General features: G+C 45.2%; 1 protein-coding gene across 1 annotated transcript in view; it reads left to right on the top strand.

The window, feature by feature from the left end:
* Positions 1-942: 942 nt before the first annotated feature.
* The window catches only part of LOC308334324 (sodium channel protein type 8 subunit alpha-like), a gene marked incomplete at its 5' end in the record, with an annotated part of 30,746 nt that continues 3,728 nt past the window's right edge, over positions 943-27,960 (top strand). Inside the window, 13 exons of the mRNA XM_080791025.1 lie at positions 943-1,050; positions 2,383-2,415; positions 3,171-3,344; positions 3,760-4,056; positions 6,275-6,392; positions 6,855-7,009; positions 7,475-7,648; positions 15,918-16,040; positions 18,810-19,094; positions 19,627-19,680; positions 19,788-19,925; positions 21,043-21,147; positions 25,275-25,545. Coding sequence (XP_080647151.1) covers positions 943-1,050; positions 2,383-2,415; positions 3,171-3,344; positions 3,760-4,056; positions 6,275-6,392; positions 6,855-7,009; positions 7,475-7,648; positions 15,918-16,040; positions 18,810-19,094; positions 19,627-19,680; positions 19,788-19,925; positions 21,043-21,147; positions 25,275-25,545 — 2,035 coding nt within the window. The remainder of the gene's footprint in view (positions 1,051-2,382; positions 2,416-3,170; positions 3,345-3,759; positions 4,057-6,274; positions 6,393-6,854; positions 7,010-7,474; positions 7,649-15,917; positions 16,041-18,809; positions 19,095-19,626; positions 19,681-19,787; positions 19,926-21,042; positions 21,148-25,274; positions 25,546-27,960) is intronic.

Here is a 27,960-nt window from a genome sequence, read left to right as displayed (position 1 = left end):
TACACTTCAGCCCCTTGGCCACATGTTGGATTGTTTTTAGGGGCCCCCGAATGGACTATTTGGTGCCCCAAGCGGCCGCCTAGTTGGCCTATTGAATAAGCACGGCCCTGCTGCTGAATAACAGCGCTATACTGCCGTAACTGCAGCATGATTATTTGAATGAATGAATGAATGAATATTTATAATAGGCCTAATATATCGGCCTATAGGTGAATATTTTAATTACCCCTTTTAATCTTAAAGAAAGGCAGCATAGGCCTTCTTGTGTTTAGTGTTTATATAAGAACAGATGTCTTTCAAATAACTATATGAGATTTGAGCTGCGCAAGAAAATGCCATGACCAAACAGTGTAAGGGTCTCTCTCTCTCTCTCTCTCTCTCTCTCTCTCTCTCTCTCTCTCTCTCTCTCTCTCTCTCTCTCTCTCTCTCTCTCCCGACCTGTATTAAAAAAACTAAACTTCTGACTTTGACACAAACGCACACATGTACGCACGAGCAAATGGAGTGAACGCCCGGAAGGGTGCGGGTGTCCTGCAGTGCTGGACGCCTGGACTCATTATAGCCTATACCGTATGCAGTCAATTATTATTATTATTAATTTCTCTCTCGTGCGCCGTCACGTCACATGTCATCCTGACCGTGCCGTTTCATGCTTTCATGGACAGATCATCAGCCGAGACAGATCTTTATTTAATGTAATAAAATGGTTGGATTAATGACAGGTTAATATGCTTCGACAAAGGCGAGAATTGGCACGCGCGCGCGCTCACACACGTGCGCCTTTGCCTGTGCGTTGAATGGCGGTGTTTAAATTCCGGAGGGGGGAGCGGGGGTGATTGTGTATAGCCTACGTTTCGGACGCCGTTTCGGATGGTGCGTGGGCCACTGTGGGGTGCTTGGTGGGGGCTGCATGGGGGAGGCGGGGTTGTGTGTTGGGTCGGAATGGGAGTGCGTCGGAACGGGGGTGCGTCGGAATGCCGCCGGTGTGTAACCGTTCCCAATGGCCGTGACCGTCAAGAAGACGGTCAGACAGAACCTCAGAACCTGGTGGTGAGAACTGGCAGCAGCAAAACACTACATACTATAGATAGAATTTACCATAACCATCCGGATGCTATAATGTGAGTAGCCTTTTCGACTAGATCGGATCAGAACATTAATACAACTGAACAAACGTAACTTATGTTTATTGGTGCTTGCCGAGACCAATGGTTAACGTAGGTTACGTTTTTCGGACCGGGCAAGTATTACAATTCTATCTAAATTACACAAGTTTTAGCCTTTGCATTATACGACTGTATGGTCGGCGAGGCTAGTGCTTAGTGCTACGAATATACTGGACAGCTCACCCCGGTGCTTGCCCGTTTTTCCTCCCGGAATTCTCACCAGTGAGGGGGATAACTTTGTAATTATGCTATTAGCTGTTTGTATTCTTTTTGGAAAAATATAAAAGGATACTCCTGTGGAAAGGCTATATCATTTTACTTATATTGACCCTATAAACAATTTAGTATTATTTAGTGTATTTAAGGTTTTGCCTACTCAAATGGTACCTCGTCAGATAATCCCCACATATCCTACAACAACTTCTGTGAACAGACTTCACTGTAGTAGCTTTTCATAAATTATATTTGTACTTACTTGGCTGTCTGCTGTCATGAAAGTTTATAGTTAGAGAAATTCAAAGTCCAGCCGTCTGCTGTCCAGCCTCTCCCACCCCTCACTGGGGAAAATTCTGGGAGGAAAACAGAAACGGGGTGAGTTGTCTTGTTACCAGTGCTATACGGGCTGTTAATGGAGTCTGTAGAGGTGAGTTTTCAGACTACGGCGGAAGATTGGGAGTGAATCTGCCGTTCTGATTGCAACGGGAAGTGCATTTCAGAGTTTTGGATTCAGAAGGGAGAAGAGTGGGACGTGTAAGTGCTGTCCCGGATGTTACAATAGCCAAGTTTTGATATGACTGATGTCTGGATACGGAGCTGGGCTGACTCCTGGGTGAGGAAGGGTCTAATCCGTCCAATGAGCAGCGGTGCCCTCACCTTTCTGACTTGAGAGCTACTTTCATCAACATGATCTACCCACCGAAAAAACATATTATACCAAGCAATTGTATAATGCTATTGCTGAAAATAGTTTAGATATGTACCTGAGGGCTTGCCTTGTTGTGTTCATTCCAGGTGTTGAACTTGTTCCTGGCCTTGCTGTGTGTTCATTCCAGGTGTTGAACTTGTTCCTTGCCTTCCTGTGTGTTCATTCCAGGTGTTGAACTTGTTCCTTGCCTTCCTGTGTGTTCATTCCAGGTGTTGAACTTGTTCCTTGTCTTGTTTTGTGTTCATTTCATGTGTTGAACTTGTTCCTTGCCTTCCTGTGTGTTCATTCCAGGTGTTGTTCCTTGCCTTCATAGGCGGCGGGTATGTAAGGCTTAGCCTTCCCAAAAATTATGCTGGGTATTTTTTAAATATATATAATATGTGTGCGCAGCATTATACAGTATATAAGGCTATTGTGAATGAATGAATGACTGGCCTAATCAGCATTATGATTGGCTACTTGGTATGTCTGTAAACCTCTCCCTTCCAGTCGCTTTGTAGCAAACAGTAGCGCACTGGTTTGTTTTTGGAAAACGGCAAAACACAAAATGGATATAGCCTATATGCCCTACAGTCTTTTTCAAGGCAAAGATAATGTAATTCAGAACTAAGAAGAAGCTGTGAGTCGGCTCGGCTGTCAGCACTCAGCAGCGCCACCAGTGACCGCCCGCACGGTTCACAGTTCACACCACTGCAGCAACACTGACCCGTTCAGCGGAGTGGCTGCTGTCTCTGGGCCGTCTGTGAAGAGCCATGAGCCGGGATGGGGCATTAACACCGCCGGGTAATCTCCACGCTGACTCGAGACTTGAGAGAAAAAGACCAAAACAAAAGAAACAAAAGAAAAAAAAAAACAATGCTCGGGGAACTTTAATTAAAAGCTATATGCTAGTGGCTATAATTGGGTCAAGGATGTTGCTTTCGCATCCCTCCCCCCCTCCCCCCCCCCCCCCCCCGCCCCCCCACGCAATTCTAGCCTACCCAAAGGTAAAAATCCACCTGCCGCCTATGCTTGCCCTTCCTGTGTGTTCATTCCAGGGTGTTGAACTTGTTCCTTCCCTTGCTGTGTGTTCATTCCAGGTGTTGAACTTGTTCCTTGCCTTGCTGCTGAGCTCCTTCAGCGCAGACAACCTCGCAGCCACGGATGACGACGGAGAGCCCAACAACCTGCAGATAGCCACCGTTCGCATCAAGGAGGGAATTGCCTGGGCCAAGCTTGAGGTGCTCCAATTCGTCGAAACGCACTTACGAAAGGTACGGAAAAATCTCAAAGTGATTATTATTAAATTGAATAATTATACTAGATTTACTATATTCTATAGTCTATTTTTAGACCAATACGTATGTGTTAATGACATCTATAGACATGAATGGCAGAGTTCATTGTTTGCAACCCTAATGTCATCACTTCCTGCTACGCCCCACCCATCTCTTCCCTCTATGCCCCACCCATCTGCCCACCCATCTCTTCCCTCTACGCCCCACCCACCTGCCCACCCATCTCTTCCCTCTATGCCCCACCCATCTGCCCTCCCATCTCTTCCCTCTACGCCCCACCCATCTGCCCACCCATCTCTTCCCTCTACGCCCCACCCATCTTCCCACCCATCCCTTCCCTCTATGCCCCACCCATCTGCCCACCCATCTCTTCCCGCCACACTCCCGCCAGCCCCCGGAAGAGGAAGAGGAGAAGCCTCTGGACGACATGTTCGACAAGAAGGTGAACTGCATCGCCAACCACACGGGCGTGGACATCAACCGCGAGCTGGACTACGTGAAGAACGGCAACGGCACGACCAGCGGCATCGGCAGCTCCGTGGGGAAGTACATGATCGACGAGGACTACATGTCCTTCATCCACAACCCCAACCTCACCGTGTGCGTTCCCATCGCCGTCGGAGAGTCCGACTTCGAGAACCTCAACACCGAGGACTTCAGCAGCGAGTCGGAGATGGAGAAGACCGACGTGAGTATCGTTTTATGTGTCTCCAAAATGTTTATTTTAAGGAAATGAAAAATGTCATGCCTCATCAAGGTTGGTATTGTGACCAGTGGTGTTACTCTTGGCTGACTTGAGGGCAGATGGGACGCAGCCTGAGGTTACTGAGGTGTTGATGATGGAGGTGATGAAGGGGAGCAGATCAGGTGCGATGGTCTGGAAGGTTGGAGCCGGGACAGGGTCTAGAGAACAGGTGGTAGGTCTAGTGGATGTCACTATAGTTGTAGAACCTCGTCTGGGGAAAGAGGAGAGAAGGAGGACATGCATGGTATGTTGGGGTTAGTGTTGGTTGAGTCAGATGCCACTTTATGTGGGAGGGGAGGAAAGGAGCTGCTGATATCATCAACCTTCTTCTCGAAGTAGTTGGCGAAAACATCAGCAGTGAGGGATGCAGGTTGAGTGGGGGGAGGGGGCTTAATAAGGAGGGAGGAGAAAGTGGAGAAGAGCTTCCTTGGGTTAGAAGTACAGGATTGGATTTTGGTGTGGTAGAAAGAGGTTATAGCAGTGGTTAGTGAGGGGGCGAAGGCAGATCAAGACAACAAACAGATCAAGACATTATCAAGTTAAAGTTAATAATAATAATAATGGATTGCATTTTTATAGTGCTTTTCTATGCACTACGTGTCTACTCAAAGCGCTTACATTGATACTTTGGGAGGTGAAGCGGCGAACGGGCGACGCCAGCGTCCTCCCTTCCCACATTCACACGCCAACCCCCTTCTTGAAACTAGCTCCTCACCAGTCGTCCTACACACTTCCACTTGGTTTGAGCATAGATATATAAATAATAGAGACGGCACCGGAATCCCCCTCCCATCCACTTGCATTGCATTGCGTCCTCTATTATTTATACATCCATGCTCAAACCGAGTGGAAGTGTGCAGGGCGAGTGGTGAGGAGCTATAGTTTAAAAAATGGCCTTTAATGGTGGAAACCACTGGAGGCAATGTGGGGTTCAGTGTCTTGTCCAAGGACACTTGGACATGTAGACAGGAGGAGGAGCCGGGATTCGAACCGCCGACCCATGGATCATTGGGCGACCTGCTCTACCTCCTGAGCCACAGCCATCCCAAATGGATGTGTAACTCTGAGAGTGCTCTGTTTGTACACTCTCAGAGTTCCAGGGAGCCTTCATCCTACATATAAATAAGGAAATGCATGCACGCGCACACACACACACACACACACACACACACACACACACACACACACACACACACACACACACACACACACCATCCTGCTATGATAGTGGGAGTGTTACACTATAGTTGTGACAAGGCGGCCACCTTGACCTGATTCAGAGAGAAGGAAAAGGAAAGGTACAGTATACAGTCAACCAATCACAGCGTCAGCATCATCTCAGTCAACCAATCACAGCATCATCATTGGACAGACACAAACAGATCCCCCCGTCAGCCAATCAGGAGGAGGCAGGGGGAGGGAGGCAGACTGCTGCTCCGTGTGTGTGTGTGTGTGTGTGTGTGTGTGTGTGTGTGTGTGTGTGTGTGTGTGTGTGTGTGTGTGTGTGTGTGTGTGTGTGTGTGTGTGTGCCGACTCTGTATTACAAAGTGCAGCATCATTCTATGTTGGACTAGGATGTAAGCTAGTAGAGTGTGGAGTGTTTATATAGAATGCTTACAATTTATAATCGGGTTTAAGAAGTATGTATTTAACACATTCAGGACGGGAACCCCTTTTGTTTTGGTGTTTTAAGCATTATGTTATACTTTAGCTAACCTATTGAAAAATAGCAGATCTACAAGCTCATAGTAGTGCAGCGCTACGAGCTTGTAGATCTGCATATAGTTTTTGGGGGTCCTTGACATGAAAAAGTTTGAGCACCACTGACACAGAAACATAGGTTCTTCGGCCTTGCAGGTTTTAAATGGGTTTTAAATGCATAATGAGCAGGATGTACAACATTTAACCCTAGAACACTAAACATCCTTTTTTAAACATCCTTTTTGTCAAACTCCCCCCCTGTCAGATGATAAGAAGCGGCCTGCTCACTCCTCACGCATTGAAGGAATGTGCATGAGCTCATCAGTGCAGGGCTCTCCCCAGGTTGGCAGAGGCAGAGTATAGCGCACCAGGATTGTAGTTTTTGTTCAATTGGCACCGGGTGGGAAACTAACACATTATTAAACCACATGTAAAAGTGCTGTTGTGTGTGTCGCCGCAGCTGGACGACACCAGCTCGTCAGAGGGGAGCACCATCGACATCAAGCCTGACGTGGAGGAGGTCGCGGTGGTGGAGGTGGTGGAGGAGTACCTGGACCCCGACGCCTGTTGGACCGACGGTATAAGGCTTTATTTATCATGTTACGTTACGCTACGGCGGCTACGCTATACGGCGGCTACGCTACGCTACTACGTTAGTAACATTACGTTACTCTAATGTTGCTCTGGAGAGGGAAGTCAGGAGCTCTCTGGTGGAGCTTTTGCCACCGGCGTGACCCGCATACGGATGAGCAGGTCGAAGACGGACGGATCACGTTGCATTGCAGATGCGTCGCTTAAGTGTATTAGCACGAGTGCTATAGTTTTCAACACCCGTCCACAGGAGACGTTTCTAAATAGAAATGTTGTCCCCCCCCATAATGCAGAGTCCACAGGAGACGTTTCTAAATAGAAATGTTGTCCCCCCCCATAATGCAGAGTCCACAGGAGACGTTTCTAAATAGAAATGTTGTCCCCCCCCATAATGCAGAGTCCACAGGAGACGTTTCTAAATAGAAATGTTGTCCCCCCCCATAATGCAGAGTGCGTGGCCAGTTATAAGTGCTGTGACGTGCCCATCACCCACGGCTGGGGCAAACACTGGTGGTTCCTGAGGAAGACGTGCTACCTGATCGTAGAACACAACTGGTTTGAGACGCTCATCATCTTCATGATCCTGCTGAGCAGTGGCGCACTGGTGAGAACAACGCACGCACGCACGCACACACGTACGCACACAGGCTATAGTTATAGGTGGTCCACATGCTAAATGATGGAGAGTTGGTAACAAAATTGACCCTTCTTATTCGATCTTTAACTCTCAAGAGTGTCAAATTATACCAAACGGTTCCATTTCACGCTCTGAAGAGTTCAATTGTTGTTAAACTCTGCATTTGCAAGAAGTCTGCACAATTATGGTACCAACATCAATACAGCTTGGAATTATTAGACAAAATCATATCCGACGGCAACACAATATTCTATCGTTTTGGGTCTGAGAGGCTAAATGTCATCAAATGGTGGTCCGTGGCTTATATGCAGCAATAAATAATGGACCTTGTTGTGAAAAGGGTTAAATAAATAAAACCCTGCTATAAATGAATGTACATGATTTGCCAGTGCTGTTAACGGCTGCTCTCCTCTCCTTTGCGCTGCTCTCCAGGCGTTTGAGGACATCTACATCGAGCAGAGGAAGACCATCAAGGTCATCCTGCAGTACGCTGACTCGGTCTTCACCTACATCTTCATCCTGGAGATGTTGCTCAAATTTGTGGCGTACGGATTCGTCAAATACTTCACCAACGCCTGGTGCTGGCTGGACTTCTTCATTGTGGATGTAAGTATAACTCATTTGATTTTCATTCACCACAAACGTTCATTCCAATAGAGCGGGCTCTTTGATTGTGGTAGAGTCGTGCATATAGTTATTTACATAAACATATGGATTAGCCTGTAGTGGGGGGGTGTAACGAGCATTTTGCAATATGTATGTGTGCGCTGTATTTAGCAAATTGCAAGAAGAAAAAAAGGAAAACAGGGGTTTGGTTACTTTTCCATTCAATATCACTACACGTGGTCTATCGATAAATGTGCGTATTCTCTGTGTTCATGTCAAGCTGTGGTTAGAGAATCACTGTGTTTATTTAACGTATATCCATACAATTATAAATGTTTCCCTTATGAAAACCTGCACTATATCCACACGTTTCACACAGAATTAATTTCTTTGCTGAATAGTTACTGTGTCGATTTGAAATCATTGAATCGCATCATATCGTATCGCCCACCAGCTCCGTGGCCTTGTGGTTAGAGTGTCCGCCCTGAGACTGGGAGGTTGGGGTTCAATCCCCGGCCGGGTCAAATACCAAAGACTCTAAAAATGGAACCCAATGCCTCCCTGCGACATACTAGCGTCATGTCCAGGGGGTGTACTTGTACATCAAGCTGCCTCACGCTACAGAAACAGTAGATATAGGCTCCTGCCCTATGAGCCCCATGGCTCTGCAAGGCTACTTATATCGTATCGCCATGAATCAGACCAATATCGTCTGTGCATCGTATTGTCGACCATGTATCGTGATGCTGTATCCCAGCACTGTCAAAATGTATCATGACACCCCTACCCCTGTAGCATGTATACACACACTGCCACAATGACCTGTGTAGTGACTTCATGGAGCGGTAACCGACTTCCCGTTATATTAGTCCGACCAATTACTAGCACTATCCCAAACCCTAACCTCGGCAACGTAGGTTGCTAACCCTAACCTCAGTCTTAACCGGCCACGTAGGTCGCTAAACCTAACCTCAGTCTTAACCGGCCACGTAGGTCGCTAACCCTAACCTCAGTCTTAACCGGCCACGTAGGTCGCTAAACCTAACCTCAGTCTTAACCGGCCACGTAGGTCGCTAAACCTAACCTCAGTCTTAACCGGCCACGTAGGTCACTAACCCTAACCTCAGTTTTAACTGGCCACGTAGGTCACTAACCCAGTCCACCCTTAGAGTATATATGAATAGAGACGGCACCGGATTCCGCCTCCCATCCACTTGCATTAAGTTGCTCAAAAGGCGCATGAGGCGATTTCACTCCTCCTTCCGGGTAGGAACAGAGTGCATTCTGGGATGGATTGCCCCCAATAACATGAACGCGCTGGTCGTTGACTATCATCGCGCCGTTTGCGTGCGTTCACGTATGAAACATTCGTTCACGTGTCATGGGCCCAATAACATGAACGTGCGCACTGATAGTCAACGGGCTCGAGCTGCAATGACAAATTCCACTATTCCACCGTGTCCATTTCGCCTCCGGGTTTCCTCCGGGTGCCGCCTCTCTATTCATATATACTCTAAGAGTCCACCATGGAGCAATGTTTTCTGTTTGCTCAAATCAGTCCCGAGCCGTCGCTTTGCTCCCCAAGGTGGGGGTGAGAATGCGTTGGCAGCATATGGTCCTGTGTCCTCGTTAGACGAGCATCACATGACAGGAGACCACAAGGACACGTCGGCTATTTGTAACCTGAACGCCTTTGTTTCTGATATTCGGATATACCGTTTTACAGCAGTGGTCCAAGTTGGGGACCACCAGGGGTCCTTGAGGGGGCTCCAGGTGGTCCCCAGCTAAATGACGGAGAGTTGTTAACCAAACGGACCCGTGTATGACTCTTGAGTGTGAAATGAAACCAAATGGACCTCTAACTCTATAGATCTCTTAACACTTAACGTCCATTTGGTTACATTACAAGAGTTAAAAATATTGTTAGAAATCTGCATTACTTAATTTACAAGTAGACTACACAATTAGAGAGTGTAGAAGAATTGTTATTTTGATCAATGTTTGCCTGTTATCTCTCCTAATGGTACCAACATAACAGCATGGAATTGTGGACAAAATGTGTTGAGAGGTCTGAGAGGTTAAATGGTCAAATCAAAATGATGGTGATCCGTACGTGGATCAAATGATGAATGAATAATGAACCTTGATATGAAGGGTTTAAATATAACCACTGATATACAGCACAATAGTGTACCCTGCGTATTTCACCCAACGCTTATGTCAAATGCATTGTTTTAGTGTCACCGGACTGATGACACCATACCAATGACATTATGCTGTAGGTTCAAAATCAGAAAGGTTTCCTTGTGACTCAATGCAATGCAATGGAGCATTATTCAACATGGCGGCCATTTTTTATCTTACATCAAACTTAGGGGATGGGAAACCCCGTCCCCCAATGATGTCATGACAGAAAACTGGCCACCGTGTGAATAATAATATAATGACATGTTAATTAGTATGTTATGTGTGATGCTGCGTTCACTGCACGGGCAGATGCAAAGATACAATCTATACCATTCATACACGTAACTGTTGTCGAAGTGCAATATTACACTCGAGGGGTCGTGCTTTATCGTGATTATTGGCACTTCAGTGACGCTTGTGGAACTAACCGACGCGCAAATATGCTGTGTGTGTGAATCTCTTTGCATCTGCTCGTGGGAACGCACCATAACAATGCCAGTATGCCATATTATAATCTTTCAAATGTTTGTTACATTTTTAAATCTATACAGTGTTTGTTCAGTACCACGGTCTCCTTGTCTCTCCTGCTCTTCAGTAAACAGAAAATGAAATTTTGCAGGTGGTTACACATGTAAATCAGGATGGATAACCCACAAAGATCATTTATCAGTTTATAATTTATAGTGTTCCAGTTCCACTTTTCATTATTTAGTTTGGTAATGTATTTGTTTTATCACTTCCGACATGATAAAAAATGGTTCTGAGATTAAGAATTGGAAAAACGCTTCTGTGACGCATGGCACGCGCACACGCACACGCACATGCACACGCACGCACGCACGCACGCACGCACGCACGCACGCGCACACACACACACACACACACACACACACACACACACACACACCTTCAATGTTGATAGAATCATTCTTTCTTCAAGGAGGCAGATCAAAATGTGTCATTATTTATTGCATTGTTATAATATATTATTTGTTGCATTGTTGTTATTGTAACTGTTGTTTTACAGTCAGTCAAACTGCCGCAATATCTATTATTATTACATTTGGAAATGGGAGATGCTGGCATTGATTCAGATGACTCACGTTTAATGCAGTCAAACTAAACCAGTTTCTACTGCTTTGTAAAACATTCATTATTATTATAGTAGTAGTAGTAGTAGTAGTAGTAGTAGTAGTAGTAGTAGTGGTGGTGGTGGTAATACAACATTGGCTTTTGAAAATTGCCTTTAAGGACCAGATTTAATTATACTAGAGCGGTGCCCATTGGTAACGATGCAAGTTGTAAATGAATGCCCCACCCAGTTACTATGGCTGTGTCCCTTTTATGCCCATATATGGAGTTATTTGTCAGGCATGCCCAAATATGGAGTCTATGCAGATCTAGTGGTGATCAGGTGTGATCAATTGGAAAATTTGGGTCTTGTCCAGAGCCTGAGCCGAGGCTTTTGTGCTGGTATATCCCACCGACCCAAGGCCGGGCACTGCACTCCCTGTGGTGGTGTGGAACGTGTGTCGAATTTGTACTGAGTTACAGACGCTGGATTACAGATACACACACACAGAGACATGGTGCATTTATATATATATAGATATAATGTTACAGTACTGCTAGTGATTAAAGCTGCAATACGTAAGTGACTCGCAAACCCATATGTCTATTGCTGGGGTAGCTGCGTTTCCTTCGGGAAGGCGAGGAAAGTACCTGCGGTGCGCTGCAGGTCCCTGGAGGAGACGTTGGGTGGTCCCTGTGTACACACAAAGAACTGAGTGGTATAGATCTGAGTAGAAGGAACTCGCTTGTCCGAGGTGTAAAAGCCGCTGCCTTTCCACGTGTCTTGTTGTTCCAGCAATGACGTCAGTCTATAAACGAGGTACCGTACTTAGACTCTGCTCACCCTCGCTACCGTAGGTGTATACCGCTGATCACGAGGGGAGGTCCTCTGAAGTTCACGATCATCTCCTTAGTGTACCGTTGATCACGAGGGGAGTTCCTCTGAAGTCCACGAGCATCTCCTTGGTTTTATACCGACATTCAAGAAGAGCCACCTCCTCCAGCTATACGTCCTCTCATCGCTGCGGGTTCTCCGCTGAGTCTATACTCTAGAGGATGAACGTGGTGGAGCTATAGTCCTATATAAGGATGAAGGTGGTCTTACAGGATGAAGGTAGTCCTCCACGAGGAAGGTGTTGGAGCTATTCCTTCCATCCGTGTTCAACCGCTTATCCGTAGTCGGGTCGCGGGGGGAGGGGCAACAGCTCCAGCAGAGATCTCCAGACTTCCTTCTGCAGAGCAACATCATGGGGGATCCCGAGGCGGTCCCCGTGCATCGAGGACCTCCCTAGTGGGACGCTCGAGAGGCATCCTATGAGTTCCTAACCAGATACCCGAACCTCTTAATCTGTGGAGCTATTCCTATACGGCCCACAAACCTGATGAAGGTGGTGAAGCTATAGTCCTCCAGGCCACAAAGCCGTTTGTGTTCAGTGTGAGCACCAGCAGAGGGCTGGTGGGGACCATGACGTTCACAGTTGAACTAAAGTGGGAGATGTCTTTGTTGTCTGTTGGGACGCTGGGCAGACCTCCGTGGGTCCAAGGTGCCGGGGAGGAACAGGATTAGCCTGAATGTAACCCTGGCCCTTCACTTGCCTCTTAACCCACTTCACCTCTTGGTACTGTTTACTGGACTCAAACCAACTCAACTCTAATGTCACGTCACAAGTTTACAGGTGTAAAGAAGAGGGAGAGATTATTTGTAATTGCAAGCCTGAGATAGGTTGAATGTGGTGGTTATGAACGGTATAGCACAGGAGATCAGTGCACTCAGGTCTTTATGATTCGTCCGGAGATGCTGTCTCAGCTGCTTTCCTGGTATCAACTCTTTTCCACACCTTCTGAGTCGAAAATATATGCTCTAGGGATGGAAAACATGCTATCCTTGTTAGCCTGACAGCTATAGCCTCACCGGCTCACACACACCTATGGCGGAGGAAACCATGCGAGGCAACCAACCTGCACATTGGGATTAGCAATTAGGAGTTGCAGCGTTTTGCTCGAGGGACACTTTGACACTAACTCTGGGGGGGAGCCCACAGGGATCGAACTGGGAACCCTGTGGTTCCCATCCGGCCACTCTACCGGCCACTCTAAACACATTTTGACCTGGGAACGATTCTGCAAATGTTTTCTAAATCCTGACTGTTTTCTTGAAAAGGCTGTTTTTCTATGTCAGTCGTTCTCAAACACTTTCATGTCACTTTTCACGACCGGAGTAAACCGGAGATGGCGAGTCTTGCTATTTCCATCTTGGCCTTAGCTCACCATGTTTTACTTTAGCTAAAGGAAAAGGCTTCACCATGTTTTACTTTAGCTAAAGGAAAAGGCTTCACCATGTTTTACTTTAGCTACAGGAAGGCTTCACCATGTTTTACTTTAGCTAAAGGAAGGCTTCAACATGTTTTACTTTAGCTAAAGGAAGGCTTCAACATGTTATATAATTTAGTTAAAGGAAGGCTTCAACCATGTTTTAATTTACCTAAAGGAAGGCTTCACCTTGTTTTAATTTAACTAAAGGAAGGCTTCACCATGTTTTACATTACGAATGTATGCTTGTATGTGTTGTGTTTGTCTTTCGTTGCATGTCGTTCTCTGATTGGTTAATCGGGGTGTAGTTATCACCCCCTCCTACAGAGGGCAGCGTATATATGGAGATGTGAGGCTTGAGATTAACACCGAAACTCATTAAAAAACCCTAGTGTAATGCATTTTAACATGAGCATTACGAGGAGCATTACGAGGAGCATATATTATATTATAAAATGAAGCCATGAGATTTCCTGGGATTTCAGTGCCTCTTCCACTAGTGTTATCAACGGGCTCGGGTAGGGTCAACCCGAGTTTAGGGTCAACCCGAGTTTAGGGTCAACCCGAGTTTAGGGTCAACCCAAGGTTAGGGTCAACCCGAGGTTAGGGTCAACCCGAGGCTTGGATAGGGTCAACCAGAGTCTCGGGTAGGGTCAACCAGAGTCTCGGGTAGGGTCAACCAGAGTCTCGGGTAGGGTCAACCAGAGTCTCGGGTAGGGTCAACCAGAGTCTCGGGTAGGGTCAACCAGAGTCTCGGGTAGGGTCAACCAGAGTCTCGGGTAGGGTCGCGTTTCAGGCTTTAAACTCTCCAGCTCTCACCGCGGCCCCGCCACGGCGCCACCCCGCCCCCAGTCTACAGTCCAGCCATACAGGAAGCACTCATATGATGTGCTTCCTGTCATATGATCCACTGTGTTGTTATGAATAATAATACTAATAATAATACTACTACTAATAATAACAACAACAATAATTATAATAACTGCTGATGAGCTCATTGACCTGCTGTCCTTTCTTCTCACAGCAGGAGGTGTCTAACAGTGCCTCTCTTTAAAGTTGAGAGAGAGACATTGTTGTGCTGCTGACATGCAGGAGAGAGAGAGAGAGAGACTAGGGGCCCAGCAGGGTAAGGTTCATGTGCTCTGTGGGGACGTATTCTTTCCTTTTTCTTACAGGTTTATGCTCTCCTCCCCAAATAAACCCCCCCAAATGTCCTGCTCCTCCTCAGCCACCTACCTGCGCTCCTCTCTTCCCCTTCTGCTCTCTGGGTGTGAACACCGTGTTGTGGTTTTCGTCAGGTGTAACCGTAACCGTACCGTGTGTGTGTGTGTGTGTGTGTGTGTGTGTGTGTGTGTGTGTGTGTGTGCGCGCGCGCGCGTGTGTACGTTGTGCATTTTCTCGTGTCACATTGAGTTTGTGTCGTTTGTGAATGCATTTCTCTCCTCTGATTTGGTGGTGTGTTCTTCTCTTCTCGTGCTCTTCTCTCTCCGTGTGTCAACGTGTTGTCAAAGTGCTCCGAGTTTCTCTTTTCCAGGTGTTGTTCTCTCGCGGTGTGTGTCGCAGCGTGTTTGGAGCTTTGGTTCATAGAGCGAGCTTCACCCAGCCTGCCGAACTAAAGCCGACGAAACGCAAAACACACACACCAAACAAAGACAAACACACTCAGAGAATCACTTCCTGAACTTCCTGTATATTCTATCAACTTCTGTTTAACGCTATCCTTTTTCAATTGTGGTGTATATACAGTCGATACATACATTTACACATATACAGTATATGAACTTTATACTATGTGTGTACACACACACACGCGCGCGCGCGCACGCACACACACACACACACACACACACGCGCATATATACATACATATACGTGTGTAACAGTGCGATTGGAAAATAAATCAGATTGAAAAAGGTGCATTCTGCTTCACCGACGGAGGTGCGTCGCCTGAAGGTGACTTGAGCCACGAGAGGCGCCGCCGAAAACGAGCTAAAGCGAGCAAGTCACGGTGCCGAGCTTTTGCAAAGTCACCTTCAGTCGACTCGTGAGTGAGTGACGAATTCGTGACGCGGGACGTGACGTAGAGGTATACCACAAGAACAGCGCGAGGGGTACTATGGTATAGGAGCCGACCAATCATATCAACGCTCGAGGGGTACTATGGTAGGAGCCAACCAATCATATCAACGCTCGAGGGGTACTATGGTAGGAGCCAACCAATCATATCAACGCTTGAGTGGTACTATACCTTAATTCCATTTAAGTGAAATGCATGGGGCGGGGCTGTCGCTCCTCCTCCGCTCTCTCTAGTTATGATATTATAACTCTATGGTTACGCACCGACAGGCACAGAATCGTCATGGTTTGGGTGATCTCGAAGAACACGAGCGCTCCTTATTTCAATCTGACCGGTTTTTCAAACGCACCGTAACACACCGTACTGTGTGTGTGTGTGTGTGATATATATACGCATATATGTATGTGTGTGTATATGTACATGTATGTGTATATGTGTGTATGTATGTATAGTATAAGTTCATTAGCCGTACTACCATCCTTAAGTAGGGTCAGTCTTTCTCTCTGTATCCACTGTGACTGTGTGGCTCCTCTCTCCCCTCTCACTCTCTCTCTCTCTCTCACTCTCTCTCTCTCTCTCTCTCTCTCTCTCTCTCTCTCCCTCTCTCTCTCTCTCTCTCTCTAGGTGTCTATAATCACCCTCGTAGCTAACGCGTTGGGCTACTCCGATCTAGGCCCCATAAAATCACTCAGGACCCTGAGGGCCCTGAGGCCCCTTAGGGCCTTGTCACGTTTTGAAGGGATGAGGGTAAGCTGTGAAACCTTCCTTGCATGCTCTCTGAATCACTTTAACAATAAGCACGGCTGCAGTAATAGGAACCGTGGTTCTCAACCGGTTGGTCCTTGAGGGGGTTCCAGGTGGTCCATCCAGCTAAATGATGGAGAGCTGGTAAACAAATGGACTCCTGAGAGCGTAACATGAAAGCCATTTGGTTTAATGTTTACGCTCGCAGGAGTTACCGTACATTATTGTTAAACATCTACATTACTTAATCTACAAGACGTCTACGCAATTAGAGAATGTAGAAGAATTGGTATTTTGATCAAAGCTTGCCTGTTATCTCTCCTAATGGTATACCAACCTCAATGCAGCATGGAATTGTGGACAAAATCTCATCCAACGATAACAAAGTCTGGGGTCTGAGAGGCTAAATGTCATCAAATGGTGGTTCCGTGGCACAAATGCAGAATACATAATGGACCTTGACATGAAAGGGTTGAAAACCACTGAATTAAAGCATCAACGCATGATGTGGCAATTATTTTCCCCAACCGATAATTTTCATTTTTTTTTAGGAAACTCTTAATCCATTACATGTATGAAAACAAAATGTGCATGGATACACATCATCTCAGATGATCATAATACATCTGATATTATGATGGCATGTTCAAGCATCTTTATATTATTATAATTATTATTCATCCAATATTATTACTATAGCATGTTCAAGCAGCTTAAATATAGGTCAGTTATGCTTCAGAATGCACACAAGCATGCACGCAACAACGCTCGCACGCATGTGCGTTTTCTTTTACAGAATAGCAGTGAAACTGCTGAATGAGGCTGACTCCATGGACAATTATGACATGGTGGTCGCTAGGGCATTACTCACTCTGTTGGTGGCTGCTAGTTATGTGACTGACACAGTGGTTGCTATAGTCAGTGGTTGCTAGTCAGTGGTTGCTAGTCAGTGGTTGCTAAAGGAAGGCTAGGTTAGGGTGGCATTACCTAGTGCTTGGCAGCCTGGCTGGTTGTTAGTACACATGTCCTAAACACGTGACAATAATGTGTGGCAATAACAGATGTGTGATCAATATGCTTAAACCATGCCCACACCATGCCCACATCATGCCCACCATGCCAACCATGCCCACACCATGCCCACACCATGCCAACCATGCTCACACCATGTCAACCATGCCCACACCATGCCAACCATGCCCACACCATGCCAACCATGCCCACACCATGCCAACCATGCCCACACCATGCCCACACCATGGTATATCCATTTTCTATTCCAACCTGTAGCGACTGGCGAGGCTAAAATAGTAGTTATACTCCATTCATGAGCGACACTTAAAAGTTTAAACGTTCTATAAAACATTATACCCTGGGTTGATGAGTATGCTTATGAACACAAATCATTCACGTAAGGCTCACAGATTTCCAAAGTGGAGGGCTTTTAAAAACATAGTCATAAGATATTTTTTACTACTTTAAACCTGGCATGGCATGGTATTGAGATTTGCATGACATTGGCATTAACATTCAAGAACATTGATACATTGTCAAAAATGTTCCAAGAACCGTTCTACACGCTCAAAATGTGTTGCAAAGTAAGACTTTTGTAAGGAGCTTGTAGATCTGGTATTTTAGCTATTAACTTTTGTTTTTATAGAAGCCAGAAGCTGAGACTATTTGGGGGTCTTTGGCATGGAGAGCTTTCGGACCTCCTGGGCTAGAAAAATACAATATAGGGCAAAGACACTAAATATTTTTTTGTTGATTTATTTTTGTTGAGTATCTAGCAGGCACATATATGTACAGTATGTGCTGATTATCTTGCTGTAGAAAAGTATCTAGCATACCAATAGAGCCTGGCTCTGTGTGTGTGTGTGCGTGCGTGTGTGTGTGTGTGTGTGTGTGTGTGTGTGTGTGTGTGTGTGTGTGTGTGTGTGTGTGTGTGTGTGTGTGTGTGTGTGTGTGTGTGTGCGCGTGCGTGGGCGCACGTGCGTGCGAGTGAGAGCATACTTTCATAGAGGTGGTATATGTGTTGGTAACCAGGACGCTCTCCCCAAAACACACTTAACCCCCATTTATTTTTCTTTCTTTTTTTAGTATAATTTTTGTTGGAGGCGGGGCTTTGTTGCCTTTAATGATAGATACATAGTAAGTTGACAGGAAACGGGGGGGGGGAGAGAGATGGGTGGGAACTGGGAAGACCCACAGCAAAGTTCGTCGGGATCGGGACTCGAACCTGCGAGACACTGCCATGCTGGATTACCCAGGCCTTAACCCCCATTTATTTCCACAGACCGCTCCCCCCCCCCCCCCCCCCCCCAGGCCACGCCCCCAGCGGACCGTTTTCTCTTTTCTTTTTACTGAGGTTAATGTAATGAGTTTAAGTTTAGGCATAGTTTTACTGAGGTTATACTTTTAGGAATAAGTTTAAGTTTAGGCATGGTCTCCCTGAGGTTACTTTTAGGAATAAGTTTAAGTTTAGGCATGGTTTCATTGAGCTTTACTGAGGTTTAAGAATACCTGGTGGCGGACGCTCCGAGGTATAGGCGGATTCTTGTATTCCACGTGTTGAAACGCTCACTCTCCGCTTGACCTCCGTGTGTGTCCCGATGGTGGTCAACGCCTTAGTGGGAGCCACCCCTTCCATCTTGAACGTGTGTGTGTGTGTGTGTTCTCCATTTGACCTCCATCTATAGGTGGTGGCCAATGCCTTAATGGGAGCCATCCCTTCCATCATGATTGTGTGTTGTCCGTGTGACCTCCATATAGGTGGTGGTCAATGCCTTAGTGGGAGCCATCCCTTCCATCATGAACGTGCTGCTGGTGTGCCTGATCTTCTGGCTGATCTTCAGCATCATGGGCGTCAACCTGTTCGCGGGGAAGTACTACTATTGCTGGAACGATACATCCGAGGAGTACTTTAACCATGAGGACGTCAACAACAAGACGGAGTGCTTCGCGCTCATAAATCAGAACTTCACCGAGGTCCGCTGGAGGAACGTGAAGATCAACTTCGATAACGTAGGCGCAGGGTACCTGGCTCTGCTGCAAGTGGTGAGCGATCGCCTGGACACCCGTGGACTCTCCAGTCTCGGTGTCTGCAACTCTCTCTCTTTCCTGTCACGTTAACTCAAGTCTTGGTGTCTGCAACTCTCTTTCTGTCCTTTAAACTCAAGTCTCTGTGTCTGCAACCTTCTTTTTTTGTCACATTAACTAACACCTTGTCTGTTGTTTATTTCTCCTGGTGCATTCTTGTAGTTATTTTCTGTCATTTGTTTGTCTGTTTCTGTGCATTCTAATAGTGATGAGGGTCATATAAGTCGAGGGCTTGGAGCGCAAGATTGCTTAAAAACAACATATTGAAGCACAGCTTTTATACAGATTAGGCATGGTTTTATTTTCTTTAGGTTGTTTTAACTAAATAATTACAATCTCTTGTGATTTTTTTCACTTATAATGCCCTTTGCGCTCCAAGCCCTCAAAATGCATTTGCGTGGAGTCGAGTTGCAATGACTAAAAAAAAAGTGTAATTTTGTTGAACAAGGAACTGAATTGAACATTGCATGTTTGCCCCTCCCTCTCACAGGCCACGTTCAAGGGCTGGATGGACATTATGTACGCCGCCATCGACTCCAGAAAGGTAGGCTAGCTGGGACGAGCCCACCCCCAGGCCTGCTCCCAGGCTGTGCTCCCCGATTCATTTGACGAGGTACAGCTGTGTTTATTATATAAATAAACTGTGTGCAGGTGGGAGACCAGCCCATCTATGAGGACAACATCTACATGTACATCTACTTTGTTGTTTTCATCATCTTTGGCTCTTTCTTCACCCTCAACCTCTTCATCGGTGTCATCATCGACAACTTCAACCAGCAAAAGAAAAAGATAAGAGTTTTACTACTTTTCTACTTTTCCACCTCTTCTTATTCTTATTCTTATTAGCATTGCATTGCAGTGCATTGAAGTAAAGGTCTTCACGGGTACAAAATGGACCCAGAACTCTGACGGACCCGGGGGAATTTTGTTCTCGATATCTGATTGGATCCCAATAGTCCTGTTTAGTTGTTTTCATTAATGACAGACCCGAACACTAAGGTGGGGGGAATTCGTACTGAGAACGACTAGAAGCCCAATTCAGTGGTGGAAAGTAACTAAGTACATTTACTTAGGTACTGTAGTATTTTTTTTAGGTATTTGTATTTTACTTGAGTCTTTCCAATTTCCAATACTTTTACTTGTACTCCACTACATCTCAGATGTAAATGCTGTACTTTATTTAGTTACTAGTTACGTTGTAGATTGTGAGTATTATTACAAAACACAATACATGAACCACGCCCCAATAGACATTTCGGGCCATTTCAAAATAGCCGATCTGCAAGCTTGTAGATCTGCCATTTTCAAAAGATTCGAAAACTTGTGAAACGGGACATTCTGCACAATGAGTAGACTACTTTCTACTTGTGGTTACTTTAAGTACATTTTGAAACCAATACTTTTGTACTTTTACTCAAGTACATTTTAATTAATTTGTATTAGTATTTCGACATTGCAGTGTTGATACTTTTACCTAAGTAAAGAAAAGCTTGAGTACTTTTTCCCACCACTGCCCAAACTTGTTAGTTAAATGTGGACCCGGACCCAGACCGGGTCTCGGGTTGTGGTCTCGAAGCTTTTCCAGTTTTGGGGCGGCACCCGTGAAGACCTCTACGTTGAAGCATGCAACCTCTACTACAAATATGTAAGCACATTTTTTTGGAAGGCACTTTTCATAACAAGAGTCAAAGTCTCATCTAAATAATAATTAGAATAGCCTACTAATCAAAGCTCAAGTGTGCGTGTGCACACACGCCCCTTGTGTGTGCATGGGATGTGTTGGCGTGTACCAGTTTGTCATGAAGTCTTTATTATCATTATTAACCACAACATTTGGATTATATCGGCAGATCCGGATTTCCAAATGCTTCCAATTTGTAACCAGAATTTTTCCTTATGCCTTTACTTTGGAGGTCAGGATATCTTCATGACGGAAGAGCAGAAGAAGTACTACAATGCCATGAAGAAACTAGGTTCAAAGAAACCACAGAAGCCAATCCCTCGGCCATTGGTTAGTGAAGACTTTATTACCCATTTATATTAGGGGCCGGGCAGCTCTGTATTTGCCATTCTTGAATCTTGCGTCTTGAATCGTCTTCTGCATCTTCCAATGAGGAAATCTACCCTTCATTCCTTCCTCATCTGGCATTGATGTCGCTAATAGTCCTGATGGTGGCGCTAGAGCGACCGTCTAAAGTAAAATAATAATAATAACTTCAATAAAAACGTAAAAAATAAAGTCGTATGTCCTCCTTACCACCTCATACCATTCGCCCCAAACGTACCCAAGTATACCCCCCTAGTGGCCCAAGTGAGCAGAACTAGTCAGACGTTTTGGACCAGACCCAATCGCCAGAGAAACAAGAACGTCTCTATTAACGGCGTGGCTTCCCTGTGGATCTCTGGCGTCCTGTTTGATGACGTCATAAAGATTGCTTCATAATCTGTCTTTGCCCAAATATGGATTTCAGGGAAATCAGGGATTTACTTCCTTGGCCTACTGGCGGAAATTTGGCACTGGCAGACAGATGGACGGACCCTCTTCTAGGCGGCTCGCCTCAAAGGAGCCACGCCGTAAAACACGTTGCCATTTCATGTTTCTGCAAACCGCGGATACGTTGAATCTCGACTTTTCAAGGCAAGGATGGCGTCAGAAGCGGGCCTGAGCCCCGTGAGGCTCCGCCCACCAAGCAAGGCTCCGCACCCCCTAAGCGAGGCGCCAGCCGAGCAACAAAGGCAGTGCCGAGCGGTGCGACGGCCGTGCTGATGACTCAACGCCGTTCGTTCCACTTGCATATCAGTAGGATGGGAATCACTTGTCAATCCGTTTCGACATATCTTTGACGAAATCTACTGTAGGACCTTTTGAGCTTGACATGGTCCGCATCTGGAAATGTTGATATGCAACAAGTCGGCTCCACATTCAACGTACCTGTGGATCACAGAAACGTGCGATGCCGACGTTATTCTTTGGCGACCAGGCTGGCTATCTTCACGTAAACCTAGAGAGAGAGAGAGCATCGTTCGACTAAAGTAAAACATTCGTTTTCCTCCTCTTTATAGAGCATGCACCAACCAACCAACTAACTAGCATTGTCAAAAATAAATGAAAAAACATCTCTATGTTGTTGTCTAGACGAAGTACACAAACACATACATTTTTTGACACTAGTTTGAAATCTGCCTTTACTGCAACCCCTTGGTGACTGCCTACGTCATAGTGTGAAGCCATCGACGGTTTCTCACTTGGCAAATAAAGCTCTAGTACGAGTTCATGACTCTCAACCTTGGTGCCTAAGGTTGAGAGTTCCTGAGAGCCCTGGATGATGATGATGCACAATAAAAACCTGCTAAACGCCTACTGAGGCTACATTGTGCTGATGTGTGGATTAGAGACATATTATGATTTAAGAAAAAAAAAAAGTTTTCTGATTTATTTTCTTATTTTTTTATGGATATGAATAGTATCACCTGAGGCTTTAGCTGACTTTTATGCTGTGGTATATATATATATAACTGGCTTGACTCATGCAAGAAAGAGACTTTAAGCGAAACTGTGTTTTTTTACAACTCTGCCGAAGGGATGATACACTTCCATTTGCTTGGATATATTTCTTCTTCTTGTCCTCCTCACCAAATCCATGCACTGGTTACTTCAGTAACCCCAGTTGCACTGAATAGTAACCAGTATGCCTAGAAATGTTTTCAGATAACTTCACGCTGGCAGGAGTTATGAAGTCAGGTTCATGTAGCTTATCAATTTGCCTTCATGCTCAGTTCTTTCCTTTTTTTAATTTTTTTATCATAGCCCAGTAGTTTTACTTTTGCTGTATTTGCTGTGTTATACAAATGTGTTACCGTTTCTGTCACCCTCTAGCAGCTAGAAATTGCTTAATATGTCTCCATGCAACCCTGTCGGTTGTGTCTTGGTGTGAAGACACCTGGGATTCTCCCGTTTTTCTCCGGGTAGCTCGACACGATCACGGCATGCCGTTTGGACTTCCAAAGGTTGTGAGTTCAAAACCTGGGCCAAGGCGGTTGCACCGTGAAGTATGCCCGTCACAGTGCGATATGGAAAACCAGTCAGATTGGAAAAGGTGCACTCGGTTTTCGCCATCGGAGGCGCGCCGCCTGAAGGTGACTTGAGCCACGAGAGGCACCGCTGTGCAGAGCGTTTGCGAAGTCACCTTCAGTCGACTCAGCGCCGTCCAAGTTGCGCACCAACAGAGACAGAATCATGAAATAATCCATCCCAGCCCCTTAGCTCGGTACCTCAGATTAGGCCGTTTCTTTTCCTGCCGCGGGGGGAGTACGGGAGGTGAACACGGAGAAAACGAGCACTCCTTTTTCAATCCGACTGGTTTTTCAATCACACTGTAACACACCTAATCGAGGCATCCATGTACTGTGGTGAGACAGAAAGCCGTGTTCAAACGTTTAACCGTTCTGCTAATGGATCCTCCCTGTGTTTCCTCTCCTGTTCTCCTTCTTCCTCCTCTTCTTCCTCATCCTCCTGAAAATGCCCGGCCCCGAGTCACAGCTGCATGGCAGCTACTATTATTCAACTCGTTATACATAATTATTAAGTTTATGTCATTCTTCTGTACATGCACCAACCAACCAACTAACTAGCGTTGTGCAGCGATGTGTTTAATGATTCCGTTGAAAAGAACAAAGGGAAGCTCTAAATAGAACCAGGCAACCAGGCTTTGAAATGTATTGTTTATTGTTATTTATCTCACCACGTTGTTTTAATCTGTCTACTCCTCAATCTGTCTACTCCTCACCATGCCTACTGCGGCGCGACCTGAATTACCGTCGGGATCGCTAAAGGTTTACTTATCTATCTACCTACAATATATATATATATCTGTATAGATATATAAGGTATATATCTATCATTTGCGCCCAGCTATAGCGTACCGAGGTCCTGACCTCACTCCCGCTACCCTCTGGGTCAGGCGCTTTTTAAAATGTTGGAATTCCCAAAGAGAAAAGATTGCATCATACCAGAACTGTGTTCCAAACAGAAACTATTAAATCAGCCCACAGGCGACATTGCCAGGTATTGCAAGTGATGTACTTTGAATTATTTGTACTTTACTTGAGTATTTCCAATTTATACATATAATACTTTTACTTCTACACCACTACACCTCTGATCTAAATGTTGTTCTTACTCCACTTAAATTATTTGAAAATGTTAGTTACTAGTTACTTTTTAGGTTTTGATTATTATTACGTTACTCTCTTCGACCCTATATACATTTTGACCATTTAAAAATAGCTTGTAATAATTGTAGTCGATTTGCTATTTTTAGTACATTTTGATAGTGATACTTTTGTACTTGTATTCAAGTACATTTAGAATTCCGGACTTACTACTTACTTGTAGTCATCTTTCACCATAAGCCGATTTGTGAGCTTCATTTGAGAGTAAAATCGTCATATGTGTAAACACAGTTGTGATGTGATGCAATCCACGTGCAACCCAATAGAAAAAGAAAATTACTCCCGGGACCCAGGGGGATGGTGGCCTCTAGCGGCGCCTAGCGGAAGTGATGTCAAACTTCGGTGCTATTATTGCAGCAACTGCCAGGAGTACTTAACGTCAGAATTAAACGTATTAAGTGTACTTTAACAGTAACAGTTATATTCAGTAACAGTCATAATCTTCAAGCTGATTCATGTGGAGTGGCATGGCCTGGTTGTGGGGATGCCCCTACCCATCCCATGCATCCCAGAATAGCGATGCTGGCGTTAAGCGTGAACACGTAAACAAGTTACGTCCTATCATGGAAACAAACGGATGTTCTCTCAACTTGTCCTCGTGACAGTGCTGGATCTTAGAGGGAAAGATTCACATATTTACGTAGCGTAAAATATGACACAAAAGGTTCTAAAAAATATAATAATTGAGGGATTGCCGTACAATGACGATGATATTTACAGGGCTGACCTAAGTGTGAATCAATGCTATAATGGAGTGCATTTTTGCTACATGTTGTACGTGGACAATGTTATGATTTACATGGCTGACCTAAGTGTTGTTCATAAGAACCAATGCTACATCACTGACCCCTCCCAGCAGACCCCCCCGACCCTCCTCTGTTAACTGCTCTCCTTTGCCTCCCACAGAACCCAGTCCAGGGGCTGGTATTTGACTTTGTCACGCAGCAGGTGTTCGACATCTCCATCATGATGCTCATCTGCCTCAACATGGTCACCATGATGGTGGAGACCGACGACCAGAGCAAGGAGACCGAGGAAGTGCTCTACTGGGTGAACTTTGTCTTCATCGTGGTCTTCACCACAGAGTTTGTGCTCAAGCTGTTCGCGCTGCGGCACTACTACTTCACCATCGGCTGGAACATCTTCGACGTGGTCGTGGTCATCCTGTCCATCGTGGGTACGTGTTGGCCGAATATGTCGCCGAAATATATTACGTCGTTTTGATCCGAGGCGCGTGCGGGGACCGCCATTGATGAATATATTCGCCATTGGGTGTTTTTGTACGATAAGAGGTCACTCTCTTCCGCAACCTGTGAGTGATTCTACGACTTCCGAAGAAGAGTACACAAAGTGTGTGTGAGTGTGTGTGTGTGTGTGTGTGTGTGTGTGTGTGTGTGTGTGTGTGTGTGTGTGTGTGTGTGTTGGTGGAAACAAGCTATGTTCACCTGCCAATAACTAAAGAACGGAACATTGCGGTGACAGACTTCTTTTTCTGGATGAAAGTAGAGACTCTCGTCTTTCTTTTGAGACATTTGGTGTTTACAGTATATCGTCATAGAACTAAATATTCTGTGGGTGTTGAAAGATATAGTTAAAAATGCTCATTGATTGATGGCAGTGCAGGCTGAAGACTGTTCTAGAGAAACCCCAGCAGTTAATGAGTAAAGAGAAAGGATGGGAAAACAAACAAAGCATTTATTTTTTTTACGATCACTGGTTCTCAAAGCATAGTTAGGGGTCTGCCAAATGTGTTAACCACTTAAACTCTATATAGTTGATGTTTAAAGAATTTTGAAAGAATTTAACACCAATCTTCTCTTATAGGGTCTCTGGCACAAAATCTTTTCAGACGAGGATCTGCAACCAAATACATATCAGTTTGCTGGTCCTTGACATGAACAAGTTGGAGAACCACTGTTTTTTTTTTTAGATTGTTATTTTGGTACATACTGTAGCCCAATAGGCTCATATGGTCGTATCCATTTTGGAAATTATTCTTCCTACTTCCTTCACATGTGTTACCAATGATACTAATTAAGGCTCCGTTCCATTCCGGGTTTGGTGGATGGAAATGGCGCAAATGGACCCATAAGGATCCATTTGGTTCCATTTGTATACACTCTCAGAGTTATGGAAATGAAGAATTTAAGGAACATTGTCAGCAGGGACGTGCAAAGGGATTTGGTTTTATTTAGGGGTGCCAGACACCATTTTGCGGGTGGTGGGGAGTGGGGGACACAAGGTTATATTCTTGAGTCAATCAGTAGGCCTACAAATCTACACTCAAAACAATCTTCATTTGTTTGTCTAGGAAAGACAAACATTAAACCTGTATATAGGAGGGTCTAGCGCCCCTCAAAAAGGAGCACACTCATGTGCCCACTGTAGTTGCCTCACTGTTTTTAGTGCCCTAAACCCTGATCCCTGAGTCGTTTCGTTTGTGACTTGTGAGCGGCTGTGTGTGCATGCACTCAACTGCCTCAATGATCGAATGCCATGTGTTCAGCTTGTTTGGTTGATTGTGTGTTGCCCATTCATCAGCAGCATATCTTTTTGTCTTTGTGACTAAATGTAGCCTGGCTACTACATTTGCAAACAGTGCTGTTGAGTACTGACCACGTTGCTACATTGTCCACATAACATTCGTGCAAGAGCCAATGCCAATATTCTATATTAATATTAGAACTTTTTAAAGGCAGATTAATTGACAACAATGCAGCTGCGGGCGCAGCTGCAATTAGCAATTACTCACCGAGTGCCGACATCGTGAAATGGAGGATGTCATGTATAAGAACACACTTTTGTTGGTTACAGACCGGGGGTAAATTATGAAGCTTTGCCCCAAAGTCTTGTTTAATATATTATCCTCATGTCCAGGGGTGGTGTGTTGTTTTTAAGCAACACGGGTTTGAGGGGGCCAACGACGGAAGACCGTCACTTCCTCCTCACGTCACTGACGGGGAAGCGAGCAAGCGACTCCCGCCCGTCGTACTGGGCCCCCTCAAAACTATCGGGCCCCCTATGTTTACTATTGGGAGGAAAAAATCAACTGCTGCGTAGTTTGCGTAGCGGGGTAGCGAGCTAGAGGGGCGAGAGGGGAATTATTTCGTCATAAAATGCTAAATTTCAGTTCAGGACGGAGAGGGCACTTTTCTCTGACGGTCAAAACGGCAGGGGCTATAGGGCCCCCTTTCATGTCCCCGATTGTCAGATTTATGGAGATTAAATGGAACAGAGCCTTAATTAGTATCATTGGTAACACCTGTGAAGGAAGTAGATAAGAGTTATTTCCAAAATGGCGTATGCTGCACAGAGCCTATTGGCATGTTTTTTGGCTTGTTTGCTGTCAACATGTGATTATACAGTGATTTGTGTTTGCCACACAATTTTGAGGAACTTTTTACGTTATTCAATACTTTATACTACTCTCTGAGGAAAATATCGTGCTTTTTACTCCGCTACACTTTAGTCACTCATTCATTTATAGATTCCACTAAATGCATATCTGATTTACAAGCTCAAAACGTGTCTTGATGTGACATGTTGTGAGCTTGTAGATCATCTATATTCAAGAGATTTTGAGTAACTTTAA

This window comes from Protomyctophum bolini, assembly GCF_963924005.1.
Source record: "Protomyctophum bolini genome assembly, chromosome: 2".
NCBI classification, from domain to species: domain Eukaryota; kingdom Metazoa; phylum Chordata; class Actinopteri; order Myctophiformes; family Myctophidae; genus Protomyctophum; species Protomyctophum bolini.
Note: the sequence above shows the minus strand (reverse complement) of the source record. Positions and strands in the feature narration are given on the sequence as shown.